The 17,628-nt window shown below is 46.6% G+C and overlaps 2 protein-coding genes across 2 annotated transcripts in view; one reads left to right on the top strand and one right to left on the bottom strand.

The window, feature by feature from the left end:
- The window catches only part of LOC149339898 (signal peptide peptidase-like 2B), a 39,989-nt gene extending 33,525 nt beyond the window's left edge, over nucleotides 1–6,464 (top strand). Inside the window, exons 13-15 of the mRNA XM_089548580.1 lie at nucleotides 723–800; nucleotides 4,935–5,089; nucleotides 5,859–6,464. Of these exons, the coding sequence (XP_089404706.1) occupies nucleotides 723–800; nucleotides 4,935–5,089; nucleotides 5,859–6,056 (431 nt within the window). The 3' untranslated portion in view covers nucleotides 6,057–6,464. The remainder of the gene's footprint in view (nucleotides 1–722; nucleotides 801–4,934; nucleotides 5,090–5,858) is intronic.
- Nucleotides 6,465–14,151: 7,687 nt separating this feature from the next.
- LOC149339897 (uncharacterized) lies at nucleotides 14,152–15,982 on the bottom strand. The gene has a single exon (XM_089548579.1). The coding sequence runs from the start codon at nucleotides 15,757–15,759 to the stop codon at nucleotides 14,407–14,409; it is 1,353 nt and encodes a 450-aa protein (XP_089404705.1). The 5' UTR covers nucleotides 15,760–15,982; the 3' UTR covers nucleotides 14,152–14,406.
- Nucleotides 15,983–17,628: the final 1,646 nt, after the last annotated feature.

The raw sequence follows: 17,628 nt of genomic DNA, 5'->3' as shown, positions 1-17,628 counted from the left end.
CTTCCGCGACGTGCTCTGGCTCGCTGTTTTGATTGGTTGCGCCAGGTGCCGTCATTGGGAGAGCGAAATAGGAGTGGGAAGCCCCGCCAAAATCGAGTTGAGGGCAGCGTTTTGTTTGCTTGTATTTTGAAATTTCTTCACTGAATAACTCCCGTTCCTGTGCATCGATTCCTGTAATTCTTTTTAGGTCGGCATCTGTGTGACATAAAGAACCCACCTGAAGTATAGCCGGTATCCCCCAAGCAGTGTTTCGCAGCCCCTTTAAAGCCGGATTAGTCTTCCCGGGAGTATCTGGAGGGGTTTTACAGCCCTACTTTTCACACGGCCTCTAGTCTAGAATCTCGCCGCGCGTGCTTTGCCAAATTTATTGAGGCCGGTGAACTTGTCAAATTGAGGGAGAGTTCCTATTGATGCAGTGGTACAGTCACATGTATTAAAGTAAAATCGTCTGGTTTGTTCCTTAAATTAGCCATTTTTAACGTCACTTTATTTTTGGAACATGTGCTACCATGTCCTCCAAAATACTTCACTTAGCTCCATAAGTGTGCGGAATGATGGGCAAAATTATTGACGCCTCTCAACTGACATGACTAACCTGCATCGGAATTGATTGCTGACGAGATGCGCATATGCCGTTTGAGTTTCTCACATTCCAAGACATAGCGCGTTGACTTGGTACAAGGCTGTTCGGGTTAACTTAACCATACGCATCTGTTGCGCAGGCCTTCTGACCGCATTTCTGCGTGGCTTTGACCTCATCAACGTCGGAGGCTGTTTATACTTCCCTGTATCTATTGTGTGTAAGTGTGTCGCTCTCCACTCAGTGTATTTGCAGCAGCGCAAGAGAGAATTGGCGTGTGGCATGGCTTCTCTCTAGGTATAGATTACTGAGGCTATAGACCAGATTCTTTTACCCTCACACGCAGGCTGCTGGCGCGCTCCTACTCTCGACACCAGCCGCCATCTATCGGCGCGCGCGGCACGATGGACTGCGGGTCGCGCCGGCGCCGCGCGTAGAATGCATGTATACGTGTTCGCTTCTGTCGTTGTAGTGCTTCATCATAACGTATGAGGGTGTGTGCTGTGCGTCACTACTCATATTTTCCCTCTACCAGACAGTACTGCGGTTATCTTGCGCGCAGTTAGGCGTTAACGTAACATCTCCGAGTTTTTTTTTTTCGTTCATTTGGATGTGAGTGAGTGCGGCGAGGCAGTGCACGTCTGTCTCGTTGTTTGTGCCTACCATGATGATATTAATATTGATGATTAGCGCTCGTGTCCTGTCGTCACCTTTTCTGTGTCTCGTTTTTCGCTCTACGTTTTTCAATGATGATATTCTGCTGACTCAGGATTCTAAACGCTGGCACCGCAGCGGCGACGCTGCTCCACCAAGCCGCTGGCGCAGCGGCGCTGCTCAGGGAAATTCTGGAATACTTATGCAAACAGCAAGGATTTTTCCCGCGGAGTAGTTGGCCAGGTAGCGTACGGACTGGAAACCGGCACTTCTAAGCATATTTCTGCGCTGCGTGTCGTTTGTTGCCGTCTTTTACGTGCGCTATCATCTATGATAATTTTAGGCACAGAAATGTGGATTTATTGATTTGATTCAATGGTGTAGTAACTGGATAGTCGAGCTGCAGACTGAAGGTTGTGACGAAGCGCGTGTTTTCGATCACCTCCTTGAGCTTGCTCTAGTTCCCATTAAACTCATTTCATGCACAGGATTATAAGCACGACCGCTACCGATTTCAGTTGCTCTTTCCGCACGCATGTCATAGGGATCAGGGGGGGGGGGGGGGGGGGGTAAAGTGTTTACCGTAGTGTCTTTCTGCTTTTGCTATCTACCTTAATCATAGGAAAATATGCGCGATTTTAATACATTCATTCACACTTAGCCAAACGCCTACGCAACGCTGTCACACGCGGCGAGAGCTACCGAATAAAATGAACGCGACTTCGGACCTCAGATTTCGTGAAAGCTGGATTCGCAGCTAATATCTATTCAAGCTTTGATAATTTGAGCAAAAGTACGTTTTTATGCACCAGGTTGCATAAACCATGACAAATTTTGTTTTTTGTTGGCGCTGCGATTCAGTTAAGCTCAAAGCGGTAATTTGTTGATAAACCGGCGCACCACGCATGCATGCGACAAGAAAGCCCTGTTTGTGGGTGGTACTTTATGGCCGAAGGATTAAGAGTGCATGGGAATTGGAAATGCATGCTAGCCGCACACCTAATACTTGATATTGAACGAAAAGTTTTTTTTTTTTTTTGCAGTGGAGCACTAAGACGGTAGCGATATAAGCATGAGCGCGTTCTAAGCGTCAGCACAATTCACGTGAATGTCAAACTAAATGTCATTCAAACGCATCAATGTGCTCCCTTTGATAACGTGAATACTTCGTGCAACACAGCCACGCTGCAGAAGTATGCTCGGCAATTTTTTTTTAGCGCCCGAAGCGCGGCTATATGCAGGCGCGGCCGCGGAGTTGCCGCAGCCCCGCAGTCCCCAAAGAAACGCCCGCACCGCGGCGCGCCAGTCGGCGGAAAATGGCCGCGCCCAGGAGCGGCTCTGGATTCTGGTCTATAGAACTGTCTAAAAAAACCCTACGGCATGCCTTTCAAGGCCGTCCGACGCCTCTCAACAATGCATGAGTGCATCCGTCTATGATTAGATGTAGGTTATGTTGAGCCGCCATGTCGTGCCATAACGCTAGGAGTAAAACTGTTTTTTGTCAATTATTGAAGTTTAGGACATTTATTTACGTTCTAGGTGCACGCAAAAATCGCAACAGCAACCTATAGCGGTGGTAAGTCAAGTGGACCTGAAATCTTAATGAAGCACCGAAAGCGGTACACCATTGTTACAATGCAAGCCGCTGCAGTGGCTCAGTGGTTATCGTGCTCGACTGCTAACACGAGAGACGCGGGTTCGATGCTGGCGAATTTCAACGGAGACGTAATGCAAGAGGCCCATGTGCTGCGCGATATCAGTGCAAGTTAAAAAAACTCCAGGTGATCGAAATTATCCTGAGCGGCCCACTACGGCGTCCCTCACTTTTTGGTCGTTAAAGACAAAATCAAACCATTGTTACAATGGCGTACGTTGCCCAGTTTTTCTGCAACACCCTTTTCCCACCTTGCATATTTATGCTATATTTCCGCTGCTTCAAAAATGCTATAAAAGAAAAGAGGACTCACTTTTTTCTTTTTCTGAGGAAAAACTTTTTCGAATATACTACGTTACACGACAAGTCAGCAAGAAGAGTAACACTCATATCGAATCTCCTCAGACAGCAATAACCGCTCACTTGTCGTTATCACGTTAAAGAAAAACGCGCACAGCACAGATTCCTTGTCACTGTAGAGATTTTAGGCGGAAGACACAGGTTCAGTCCCAATCCCTTCCACATGTCTTTTTTTTTTTATTAACGCATTAACATTATAAGGGTCTGTAGACGCGGAAGTGGCGAGCGCCATCTGTCAGTATAGCAAGCGGCAGGAGACTCCCCTGCCACGGTGGGCAGGTAGCAATCTGTCCACAGGGCTATGAGCGAACATGGTATACTACGTCGGATATAACGAACCTTACATTGCCACCTAGGATATGATGTCCGAACCTCGAATGGAACGAACTTAATTTGTTGCCGTTGGGTATAACGAATCAAAGATTACCACCTCGGTTATAACGAACTTCAGTGTGTCAACTTTGGATGTAATGAACGTCTGGCTGCTAACGCATTCAAACAATTCACCGAGGATCGCATAAGCATGTTCTTTAGTCCACAGACTGTTGAATGTGTCCCGCAAGGCGCTGACTGTGCCTATTTTAAAACTTTCATGAATCAGCATTTCTTACCGCCCCGGTAGCCAATGGAACGCCTCTCTGTTCACTGATTAAAGCATAGGCAGATGCACAGCACAAGCGCATCATGCCTGTTTTCCTGCAATGCTAGTGTATTTCCCCACCCGTTAAGTTAGCCAAACAATTTGCATTTAATGTTCAGCTAACTAGACAACAAAGAAGTAGCTTCATTGTTGGTTTATCTCACAATTTACAAAATAAGTTGTGCGGGCGTGTGGCTGCTTCCCGGCTTCAATAATCCTGCTCTTAGGCCAAATAGGCTAGAGTACTTATTTAATTTAGGCATTTATTCGCATGATAAAACGTTCTGTCGGTGTCTAGTATATTTCTACTGACAGCAGTACATAGAAAGCTGTAAGGAAATTGTATGAATTTCCTGTCAACAAATGTTAATAGAATATGCTCGCTAAGAGAATGTGACTGTAATGTTTGTTTCGTGTTCAAGGTTGTTTTATTAGCTTTGAAGTGGTCGCCTACAGTACATGATCTGAGGCATCTATTCGCATGACCAAAAATGTTTTGTCAGTTTCTAGAGTATTTCTGCTCACAAAAATACGTAAAGTATACATAAAGTATTAAAATGGAATATATCTTCTGTTTTAAAACGTTTTCCCATATCCTGATTTGATTCCAAACGCATTTGCTGCGAATAATGTTGGTCGCTTTTCGATATAGTGAAATTGTTGACTAGCTGCAACAGATTCCACCATGCAATCAGGCAAGATGTCGTCACGATTATGCGAACAATATAGTGTTAATCACCTCAAACACCATGGAGTTTGTTCATTTATTTCTCTCGATGTGTCAAACTGCACCCAGATTTTCTAGTAACTTTCTATTGACAGGAGTACATACAAATAAGTAACTTTCTACCAACTTTGTATGAACAATTGTTGATAGAATGTAAAAGTTACTACAATGTTACTAGAGTCAATAGAATGTTAATACAAATTCTAAATAAAGTTGATGGTCATTTTTGTAAGGGAAGGTTTTCTGCGGACCTGACCTCAGGTATGTATTCATTCTACCGCTTGCCAGTTTGAACGACTCGGGCTCCGTCTCTACGCAGTTTATGGCTTGGGCCTGCTTACGACGTTCGTCGCCCTCCTCGTGATGCGTATGGCCCAGCCTGCCCTGTTGTACCTGGTGCCATTCACGGTGCTGCCAACGCTGGCCATTGCGTGGTTTAGGGGCGAGTTTGAGGACATCTGGAAAGGAAACCTGGCAAGTTTTACCTCTCTGCATTTTATGTGTCCTTATTTGCCGCAGTTTAAATAGCCGCTTGGCAAACCTCGAGCACATCGCGAAACTGAGCGGGAGAGAAACAGAACGCGTTGTTTCCCCGAACGCCAACCGTAATGCCTCGCTGCAAAATCGCTGCGCTCTGGCTATTAGAGAACACGTCCTTTCACTTTTCTTCCTATGTCGCAGTCGACATCCAGAAAAAAACGCAACCACGCTACACCCTTTCACCACGCAATGCACCGCTATCGCATAGGAACCAAACACCACTATGGAACCAATATGGAAAGCTTGACTCACCACACTGATCCGATAGTGTGTGCCACCAGCACTGCATACTCTTGCACACCAGCTCAGTCAATTGCAGCAAATAAACGTCATGCTACGCATACAACAGCTGACAAAGTGCATAAAAAAGTTGAAACGGTCAGAAGTAACGAATTACACCAGCTGGTACCGGTATGTAAAGATATTGATGATGACTCTTTAGGAAATTACAACAGAAGCTCCAAGCTGGCCCAGAGACCTCGAGCGGTGTGGTGGAGAGCAAGGAGAGCGAAATATGGCGACAGTGGCCGAGACTTGGTGACAGTGCTCAAGCGGAAGAGCAAAGTACAACAGTGCTCCTAGTGCTCGAAGGCTACCGTCATGTTTCCCTCTCTGAGCAGCAACGCATTGCTTGAGCACTTTGGACAAGCTTGTGTCCTCTGTATGCGACTGACAACGCTCACAGAATGCACTCGCTTTGCAGCCTCGGGAGGATACACATTCAGAGAGCGACGTTTCGCTTTCCGAGACCATGCCGGGAGACACCGTGAAGAACATCGAACCCGACCCGAGGAAACTGGTTTCTCAGCCCGTGCAGCCCGCATTTCAGCCTGCGGGATCATACGGCTTCGCCCTGGCAGAAGCGCCGCAGCAAAATCTCGCTGCCGAAAAGTTCCTCTAGCAATTCTTTGACATGCGTAGCGCAGTAAACGCCTTTTTTTGTCCCCTTCGTGCTTTGAATGAATGGAAAACGTTTAATGACACGAGCGAAGCCTTCTCTGACGCTGCAACTCTCGCCCGATACATCAGGCGTCGCTGGTCTCCCAGGTTTGAGCTGGAGTAAGCCTCCTCCCACTGCTCCTGCGATGGGTTCTGTATACTGGAAACTGCCGTGTTGCGTTGGCAGCCCCATAAGTTGATAAGTTTAGCATGTGATTGTCTAGTGTGAAGTTCCGAATGGCCGAATCAGAATGCCGTGCGCATGAGAATGCCGTGAGGCCGCCTTGTCTCAAGGGGGTGCTCACCGAGGTGCGGTTCCGAGCAATCTTACCACGCAGACATCTTTATGTGTACCGTACTAATTCACCAAGCCGAAGCGACTACGATTTTGACGTGACGACGAATTTAGCGGCAAACTTAAAATTTACTATGTCATGTCTGTCTCTTGAGAAGTGTCTTATGGCATAGAAGTTAAGGCGGGGTTTTAATTAATAATAAAAACCTTGTTATAATGAATTTTCGTGCACAACCACATTTTGCCTTGTGGCAGATCTTAACACGGACTGAACATCCCTCAAAGTAAAGCGAGCTTTGTGTATATCTACCTGGTGTCCGTTGTAGAGAGGGGGCAAATGTGGGTTTCTTGACAACACAAAGTGGACAATAGAGGGTGGAGGCTCTGAGTGCATAGCTAACTTTCCATAAGAGGACTTGTCTTCGTCTGGGCAAAGTGACCTGCTCTGTTAGGGGCTATGCGAGCTGCCTGTAGGGGCACCACTGAAATCCCCCTTGCGGCCGGTTTGAAACAGCGGCGGTGTCGGCTGGCCGCGATATCCTCCGCGTTGGCTCTATATAGGCGGCCACGCTGCCGGCTTGTCGCGGCCATATATAGCGCCTCAAGTTAGTGGCTGAGATTTCCTCTTCGTGCTTTGCAGTGGAGGGTATTTCTATAGTTGCCGAGATGAGAGCTTGAGATGGATCGGCGCTCAATGAGAGTAGTCGCAGCTTAGACGCCGCTGCAGTATGGCGAGCCCAATGCGCGTGTGCGCTAAGTGCTTGTGGCGAGAGCAACGACGCCCGACTACGAAATACAATGATTGCAGTTATTTGTTTATCAAACCTGCCTGTGTTGTGAAGCCCTGATACGTCAAGCCACTGTCGAACACTTGTCCGTACTGCCCAGCAACCGTGCGCCACGGAGCGCCGATTATGCATACCCGCATTTAGAAATCGAACCTTCGGCGGAGTTCATGAGTTTTGACAAACCGGTCTGATGCTCGATGAAATTATATTTTGTGGCACCACAGAAACCCGGTTAGTAATATGTCTCCTGCGCTGACTGAACAAAAGGGGTTGAGGGGGAAATTATCGCCATCTACGAAGCATTTAGGGATCCAGCACTGAAGGGCTCGTTTTGAAACATGCCTCCATGTTTTGAAAGCATTGCGATATGGCACTAGAGCTAAACATAATGTAACAGCATCACTGTCCGACACTTTGCGAAGCGCATATAACTTTTTTTCATTTGATTGCTACAATAGCAATAAGACAATATCGAAGAAAATTCGAAAAAAAGCACACTTTTTGAAAGTTTTTTTTTGAGCTCCCAACCACTGCATTACAGGTAATATTGTCGGCGTAATGTTTTCTCTAGCCTTTGTCACTTGGCCCTTCATGGTTGAAAAAAAAGCAGCTGCACCGAGTAGTTGGTCCTCGCTTGACATCTGTCAGCCGTTGTGACTTGGAAGCACTAGTCATGTCCGAAATTTGGTCAGTGTGTACGCCGGGCTCTTGATGTTCGATTTCTTCACATTAACAAAATGCTGGCTGGAGATCACGCTCCTTTCGTTAGTCCCTTAGGGACTAACATTATTTGAGGGGAGTTTACAAAAATAATCTGCCCTGTTGCCTCTGCGGCTTTTTCGTTCGGCTACTGAGCCCAAAGCCGTGGGATTAAATCCTGATCGCGACGACCTCATTTCGACGGAAGCGGACCGCAAAATAATTCCCGCGGTGCGCAATGCCAGCGCACGTTGAAGAACCTCGGATGATCGGACTTTCTCAGTCCACATGCAGCTTCGGGATGCTACATCTCGCATATTTTTACACCACTCCTCCCTCAATAAAAAGCAAAATTAACGCCGAACAAAAACAAACAAAACGATCACTATCTTTTGAGAGTATTATTAGTATTTTACAGTCAAAAGTATTGCAAGCAAATAGGAATAGTACGAAGTTTCACCTTTCAGTGAATTACGTTCTGAGCTGTGGGGCAGCATCGGGTATCATTCGCAGGATCGTGCACAGGTGTCGTGGTGAAGCCATATGTTAGTGGAATCGGAAGGATATCCTCATGATGTAAAAAGAGAGGTAAAAAGGCAACATAAAACGCAGGCATGTCAGCCACAGCTACCAATGAGGCTTGTTATACCAGTGTACTGCATGGTTTTTGGTAGTTTTGCACAATGTCTCTGTTCATGCATAAAAGAAAACCGAGGCAGTGTTACACAGCCGCCGAGCCAACAGGGTGGATTATTTTTGCAAGCTCCCCTCGCATAATGTTAGTCCCCAGAGCACTTTATTTTTTAACAATGGCTACCCAGGGGTGCGTTGCGATTGGGAAGCATTGAGTATCTGGAAAGGCCGCTGTATGCTTTTCTCCCGTTACTTTTGCTCTGATCAAGTGCAGGACCTTTGTAAATAATTCCATCAGTGCCGGAATACACCTGAGGGGAGATTCTAAGTTTTCTTTGGAGATGAATATCCCTGCTATATAGTTTCAGGTTTTAAATATCCCTCGCAGATTCGAAGCCTGGTTGACCAATTAATGGTTCGTCGAAATTATAACCACATTTATTAAAATGTTCCGACACTACCTTTTGGATATCTTTTTTTTTGTCAGCACGGTGGCCGTTTAGCCCCGTGATCACTGATTGTCCTTCCGATGTATTGTTTCTGAATTAGACGGCGCGTAGTTATAACGCTAGTCTTTATATCGAAAATGAAGCACTTGCCACGCTTCTGCGGAAACGTGCCTGTAGAAACATGATAGAAAAAGCTATGAAATTATTATCCAAAACGCCACACAGGCTCAGATTCGAAAACAAATAGTGCTCCTGACACATTTTTTTTTTTTTTTGTAAATGCACTCTCCCGTCTGCCACTCCGGTTGTCGATAAAAATCCCACCACGATGGCTGAGTGCTTTTAGCTGGTGATCCCAAGGTCGCAGGTTCGATCCCGGCTGCGGCGGCCTTGTTTCAGTAAAGGATAAATACAAAAATATTGACCAACGATTAAGGTGCTCTTGATTTTGAGCGCAGCTTGATTTTGCAATAAACTTAGGGCTGCTCGTTTTTGGGTAAAACCCGATTTTACCCGATTTTTTCACCCCGAACGTGTTCCTAAAATATCGCGTAAAACCCGATTTTTCCCTATTTCTGAATAGACAATATGCGAAATTGCTTGGCGGTCTGGCAACACCGCGCCCACAACTTCCGGTTTCCATCTTGGCTCGGTCGAGCTCGTCGAGCTGGTGCATCGTTTGCTATGCGTACTTTCTTCTTGCGAGTGGAATTTCAACAGGCAAGCTTCAGCTGCTGCGTTGTTTTCACAGCTGATCTTTGACCAAATGTAGGTGCTTTCAATAAGCGCCAGCTTACTCCTACCGCGTCCTCAGCTTCGCTTGAAGTCTGGCGCTGATGATCGCAATAATCGGCACTCGGAAGTGGGTTGGAAAGTCGAACCGTGACCGTGTGCTGTTGTCGTTTTAATGCTCGCATTAAAGCACCAGTTATAGCGTCACGCATTATCATGGCTATTTTATTCCCAGGTGGACGCGAATTCATCTGGTAGGGTAGCGAGCGGTTATTTTGCGGTGAGTGCGCACGTGTGTTGACAAACTTCTGTGACAGTGCTAACTTTCGCTCGCGCCGACGCCAGGACCTTCCCCCCTCCCCCACCCACACCCGAGAGGCATGGGAGACTGCCCTCCTCAACTGCTCCACACTGGAGTCCCAAAGGGCTCTGGTCAAGCGGGCGCGAGACGGGGCCTTGTCATGCGGTGTCCCGGACTAAGGATACCGACCATGCAGCAGGGTTATTTTTTTTTTTTAACCCTCAAGCTCTCTTTGATTAAAGTTTTTCACCACCACCACCATCATGCATTGCAGTATAGTCATACAAGACCCTTGACCAGCTGCGTAATTCGATTCCTTTACTGTAATGTGCAATGCGCATCCGCGGTTTTCAACGTCACCGTTTCAGAGCCCGGCGTCGGTTGATTTTCGCGTCCTGCTTAAGACGCAGTCAGTCGACATTAACAAGAGGAAAGTAGGCATGCAAATATAGTTAAAAATATTGTAAGCAAAGACTCAGCTTTTTTTTTCACTGATGAGCACTGAGCCACCGCGGCGGCTTGATTACAGAAAGATGCTACAGCTGTAGGTGCATGCACGGACTCGATACGCTGGTTAAGCTGTGTGTGCAGGGGCGAAATTAGCATGTTCGGTTGCTTCCGAAACTTAATTAGCTTACTCCCAAACTTGGACAAATGGCTTTGTTGCGAAGCAAGCTGTTGGAGCTTGCCACAACGATAATAAAATCTGATGGCCTGAAGCGTTTTCAGAACACTGTTGCACGTACTTTCTAGCTTAGAAATGCGTCCCTCCTTCATAATAAAGTAGGTATATTATTCGCTTCTTTTTTTTTTTAGATTTTCGTCGCCGCAGATATCGAAGGTATAGGAATCCTCAAGAAATGAAGCATTCGCACCTCAGTTTTTATACGTAGGGTGTATTGCTTCACAATTAAAGACTCCTTAACGCGCATAACATATGCGTATGGTCCAGAGAGTTTACTCGCCCTTCTAAAACTCATTGAACACGGGAAAAACTTAACTGAACACGTAGCAAACTAAGCAGTAATCGGCATATGGTTCTTCGAGTGAACTTATTTCGCCACGGCACGAGCGATTGGCCCGCTCAAAAAAATTACCTTCTCTATTACGTTGTTCAAGTATGCGTCTATATATATTCACGCCCGACCGGAGAGTTGATAAATGCACGAAATCGGCTTCTAATTTTGATCAGAGACAACAAAGGCTGTGGTCCTTATCTTAATTTAAACGCAAATCACCTCAAGAGATTTGTCAAAAATCAGCGCAGAAAGCGAAAGCTGCGCACTGATCCGCGTGCTGACACATGATACCTCGCATGGCGTTTTGTGTTACTAAAACGTTGGGACGGAGTAAAAAAATAGAAAAGCTGGAACACACCTAGTTCTGGCACGCATTGTAGTGTCTTTTCCAAGTGGAGAGGGTAGCGCAACACTGCATCGGCATTTTACTTTTCAAACGAAGCGCAGCCGTTTTAACCCAACGCTGGGCAGCGGTTTCGTTTTCTGTACCGTACCAACATGGAGGACTTAGTTCTCGGAGCGCCGAGAGATGGCGCTGCGCATTTCGCATATCGTCTATTGCCAGTTGGCGCGCAAGTGAGAGGCGGCCAAAGCGGCCGACAGACAGACAATCGTTGACTGCAGGCCCCGTGGCGCCTTCTAATGTGTTGAAGTGATGGACTATTGGAACGACGCAACTGTTTTACCCAAGGCTAGCAAATGCAGCGTTGTCATTGTTGTGCCTAGTTAATGGCAGCTGCGACGTTGAGCGAACGTTCTCTCATCTAAGGTACATGCAGAGACCAGACAGGTCTCGGATGGAAACCGAGATGTTGCGCATGCAGATGATTATGTATGTTAATAAGGACGTGTAGAACGTCGATGACCAGCCCTCGAGAAAAAAAAAAGTTTTTCTCAAAACTGACCGTTGCCTCTCACTGCGAGTAATAATTAATTACCAAAGAAACGCCAAATTTCGCAATACTTTCTTGAAAGCAGCCCAAAATATAGCCCTAATTGTTACCCACTGGTTAGAGCAAATCGAATAAATTATTAGTTTGCAAATTTAACCTGATAAAACCCGAATTTCGGAGTTTTTCCACGAAAAACTCATTTCTCCCCTATTATCAAGCCGAGAAATAACGCCAGATTTTTACCCCCCGAATTTGAAAAAATATAAAACCCGAAAACGAATAACCCTAAATATGCTGAGACAAAAAACTTCGACGACGCCCAATAAGCTACCATTAAGGAGCCAATGCCAGCGCATACAGGAACCAATGCACACTGCCTGCTCCTGTGTTGCACCACTTAGCTCCTTTGCCTCCTGTGTTGACTCCTTTCATTGGCTCCTGTGTTGCACCACTTCTCAGCGACCTTCTGCTTGCACGACACCAATTTGATAAAGACTTACCGCTTTGCCGAGGACTTCTTGGTGATCTACAAGCTGTCAGACCAGGGCTCTCATAAGGACGTGGATGATATCTTCAAGACCTTCTCAGAAAATTTCGAAGACTTTGAACTAACAAAAGAATTCCCAAATGAAGGTCATCTCCAGTACCTTGACCTATGAATGTTTGCAAGAAACAGTCACTTCTGCAGGTGCTACGCCCTGCTGTCCAAGAAAGCTCTACTACAGTACTCATCTTCGCACACAAAACTGGTGAAAACAGTCATGGCTACAGGCGTACTGAGGCATTCCCTTTGTGGAACATGTTATCACTGTCAGCAAGAGAGCACCGAGGCACAACTAAACCATTTATGCAAAGCAGGTTTCCCGGACACCATCATTTCCATCCTTAATTTCAAGTTTTTAGAGGAACTCTCTCAATCAAGTTAGCTGAAGAAGCTCCAGAAGCAAGCAGAGAAGATAGGCGTCATTCTGTATGTGCACAGCATGAGTCATGCATTGAATAAGATAGTGACGCGATCTGGAGTAAAACTAGTCTTGACCCTGTGCAGAGGAAGCTTTCTGTGCTATGCAAGAAGGTGAATGATTATGGTCCAAGGGCATCGCAATGTGAGAAGCAGGAGAACTTCACCACTTGTGAAAATGAGGTGGTTTACGCAAATCCCACTATCTTGTGGAGCATCTTATGTAGGTCAAACTGACGCTGTATCAATGACTGCCTGAGAGACCATGTCATTATCGTAACACACCACAGCAGCACGCTGACCAAGCACGTGTCTGAATGCAAAAGCCCTCCACATCTCAGACGATGCCAGATTCTAAGGAAATACAACCATTTCAGCACAATCATGAACTTTATGAAGCCTACGTCATTAATAAGAAAGGCACGACTTGGGCCAGCACTCGATCAATGGCACTGACAAGAAGAGAGGTTTGCCACTCTCTAGCAAACCAGTGAAGATTCAGAAGAGACAAAAGGACGCTATGTTACTTCTTCAAGTATATATTGCGAACACTCCAATAAACCTTCAGTTGTTAGTCAACACTTGTGTCTATGTTTCTTCTCTTTGCAGCCTGTTTTTTAAGCACTGTTCTCACTATAATCAAGTGCCAAGTACTCCGGCTCATTTCCGGAAGGAAAATGATAGATGCAACATTAAGAGACAGAAATAGGGAATAAATGTGTGTCAGGGAATAAATGTGGGTTAATGATATCCTAGTCAAAATCAAGAAGAAATGGGCCTGGGCAGGGTATGTAGTGCGAAGGCAGGATAACCGATGGTCGTTAAGGGCAATGGACTGGATTCTGAGAGAAGGTAAGCATAGCAGCTGAGGGGGCAGCAGAAAGTTAGGTGGGCGAACGAGATTTAGAAGTTTGCGGCGATGAGGTGGCCACAGCTAGCACAGGACAGGGTTAATTGGAGGGTTATGGGAGAGGCCTTTGCCCTGCAGTGTGTGTAGTCAGGCTGATGATAAGAGAGAGAGAGAGATGGTTAAGTGTCACCTATACAACCTAAGTGCTGACCAGCCCTTATAACAATATAGGGCACATCGACCTCAACCCTAACTGGTAGTATGCTGGCTTCCAAACAATCATGTGAATAAAAAAATTTCTTTACAGGACATAACAGAGGTGCAAAAAGTATTCACCATAGCAACTTCAGAAATAACTATATCCCACACCACTGCATAAGACTACCATTTTACCATTATATACATGCTGCCGTCGAAAAGGCACTAGAGCAAAAAGGTATAATAACAATGACGTTTATTCACTGAAGTCCTTGATTCACGAGTGGTTAGAGAAAAGTAATTATCATCCACCACTTAAGTAAGGATATGAGTGCCTATCAATCAATCTATTTTATAGCCCATACATCAGAGATCTGCAGACTTTGTATCATCGTATGCCGTGTACACAGCATATCACACAAGTGTGCGGTTATTGGTCAAAATATGGCCCATGAAAACACAGGAAAATTAATTTACACGGTGATGTAATGTGATTAATACCGTGAGCCTGAAGATACTAGGAACAGCAAGAGTCCGGTGCAGGCACCTATCACATTGCCAACTATCCATATGTGAGGCAGTGCAAAATATAGCACCGCAACTTCAAAAATTGCACCCAAAAGCTTAGGCACCGGCACCAAAAAGAATAAGAACAGGTAGTGATTGTGCGGGTAATAAACACTGTAGAGGCCCTTCATGGCCAGCACTGCAGCTGTCAGTCCAAGGAAACACTTATAGTGCATTTCATAAGCGTGCACTCCAGCAACCTCCTTGTAGTTTGGCAGGACGTAGTAGGTCATCAGGCAGAAGGCAATGTTGGTTATCACTGTGAGGCCTACGGCCGCACCCAGGAAGCGCAGGCTGCCCATTCTTCGCTCGAGGTAGTAGCCGAGGCCGAGCAACGAGAGTACTGTGTAGGCCAGGTGAAGAGACCCTGCGGTGTGGAGCGCAGGCAGGAAAAGGAGTTGCCACTGCCCATGTCCTATCACGAGCGACGAAGCGAGGCACGGACTGTTCACCAGCTGCTTCAAATGGCCCGGCACGAAATTCGACTGCAGCGCGAGCAATGTCGCCGACACCAAGACCGCGCCTAACGGGATCGAAGCTGGCAGGTCACGACTTCTTCCAACGTACCGAGGCTGCGCGAAACGCATGGGTTCTTGTCCCAGTATGCTCCAGATGAGATCCGAGATGGGTTTGATGATGTCGTAAACATACGCGAGGCCGACTAGAATACCGGCAAGGTGGCCGACGAACGATGCATTCGGTGTGATGAGCTGAATAATCAGAAGTTCGACCCATACGACTTGTCCCGAGGGCAGATTGATGTCGAGGCCCAAAATGCGCCGGCTTCGGCCAGGGAAGTAGTAGTTGTTGAGCACCTTAAGTGCGAAAATGACCCCCGAGAAACCGACAGCGCAGTGGTAGTAGAACGAGCTGTCAATGAATGCACCCAACAGATAGTTTATACCGACAAATGTGCCACCGCACAGCACTGTGAAGAGGAAGATGATATATAGAAATTGGGCGCTCCCGAGGACGCTTTCAAGGACCATTCCTTTCCATATGAAGGATACCATGTTGTAGTAAAGGTGTAGGCTGTCGCCATGCTCGAACGTGCCGTAGAAGACACGCCACCACTGCTTCTTGAAAAGAACGTTGTCAACACTCATACACGCACCGGAAAGGTCGTACCATGGCAAATCGAAAACCTGCAGGAAGACACACGCTTGTGCGGCGACAGTTAAAAGCGTGACAGGAGGAATGGCCTCCAAGCCCACCTGAAAAAGTACGTGATTCAAAAGGAGCAGTACGCCCATTGTGTCCCTCTGTCTCCGTCGTTGCATCGTAGCCGTTGCTTGTGCTGTCACTGGCGTTCCGAAAGAAAGCAGTCACTAGATCCAGCGCTCTCTAATACAGAGCTTCGTTGTGAACATACATACGTACCACATCAAAAACAGTCAATTTGATCTGACGCAACGCAACCGAAACACGGCCGAAGTCATCGCGGCGACGAATGCGGCAAACCACAAACTCCAACGCCGATGCGACACGTGTAGTTTGTTTTTCCTGCTGACACATATTATTGTTGCCAAGTCAGCTGCTGTTACCCGCTCAATTTTCGCTGACTTTGGAGCATGGTGCTTTAAAGCGTTAAAGACAAGACAATAACTTCAATAAAAACACACAAAGAAAAATATTTACGCTTTTAGGATAGCTTAGGATAAAGTTTAGCCCAGTGCTGACCGACGAAGGTTAAGAATCAAGGCACCTAATTTTGGTAGCATGCGAAAGACACTACTACGCATGAATCACTATGTGGTATTCGCCTAAGGCCGCTACATAATTTATAATCAAATTTTTCATCCATTATTGTTTCGGTTTCAACAGCCGAACTATAAACTTCCTTCCTTAATTTTCCTTCCTCCATGTATGGTGACATAGCCGAATTATAGTGCCTAGCTACATAGCCGAACGATGGTTGTGACGTCAAAGAGAGATTACAGGCAATCGTAAAGACGACAAGCCAGAGTCCGAGCACTCACCAGGGAACTCAGCGACAATCCCAACGTTGTCTACACGGACGCAGCAAAGTACCGATACCAACGCAAAACAATCGCCGTTGTAACAGACGAAGGAGGGCAAGAAATAACCAGCGCAACGATAAACAACCCAAACATAGAAGCAGCTGAAGAAGCCGCCATTGCTCTGGCAATATCGCACGGCAACGCAACAGGACACAACCATCACTATAGTGACGGACTCCAAACAAGCATGTAGAAACTACACAAGAGGCAGGATCGACAGCATCGCCAATCATATTCTACACACGACGAGAATACACAAAAACACTAAACATAGTATAGTGGAGGTTCCGGGACATGAGGGGATGAGGGGCAACGTGGCAGCAGACGAGTTAGCTCGAGGATACGTCAACCGAGCAGACTCAGCACTTTGCACCACAGGCACCTTTGACCCAGTTACCCCCACGTACTATATACTCGATCATTACAGGGGTCAGCGGAAACGCTACCCAGCCCCACACAAAAGGCTCACCAAAGAGGAGGCGGTAGACTGGCGCAGACTACAAACCGGTACCTACCCACACCTTCACAAACTACACAAGATTTTCCCTACACAATATGCAGACGAATGTCCGTGGTGACAGGGTAAACCTACACTAGAACATATCACATGGACCTGCCCTAAGGCAGACTTAGAGCCAAGAATAAACCCGAGTGTGATGCAGTGGGAGCACTTGCTGGCCAGCGAGGACGAGGAAGCGCAACGATTCCTTAACTATACGAGGGACTGAGCGGAAACACGCCAAGCTGGCGGCAGAGACCGACGAAGAGCGGGAGCCTCGCCTGGCTCAGCGGCGATTGAAAGACGCCGATCGAAAGATGACAACGAAGAGCCGTGGAGGCTGCAGATAGGGAGCCAACCGATGTGAGTTCTCGCAGTGCAGAGCGCACGACAGACCACGTCATCCGATGTCACTGTGTGAACAGCAGATAATCAAGCATAACCACGGCATAAAGCTTTCGCTTGTATATCCAGGCATAGCTGAGCAAACCACAGCCATTTTTTTACTACTACCGCTACTCCCGTCTAGCCTCGAACAACAAAGAGCTTCTCCTGTGCAGATATTTTCTTCGGCAATTTTCTGCTTAAACGTTCTTTATGTTTCCAGTGCATGCTGGCTTCTCTACTCT

This window comes from Amblyomma mixtum, chromosome 6 (genome assembly GCF_055824585.1).
Source record: "Amblyomma mixtum isolate Tamu chromosome 6, ASM5582458v1, whole genome shotgun sequence".
Classification (NCBI taxonomy): domain Eukaryota; kingdom Metazoa; phylum Arthropoda; class Arachnida; order Ixodida; family Ixodidae; genus Amblyomma; species Amblyomma mixtum.
The sequence above is the reverse complement of the archived record's forward strand: the minus strand, read 5'-3'. Positions and strand labels throughout refer to the sequence as shown.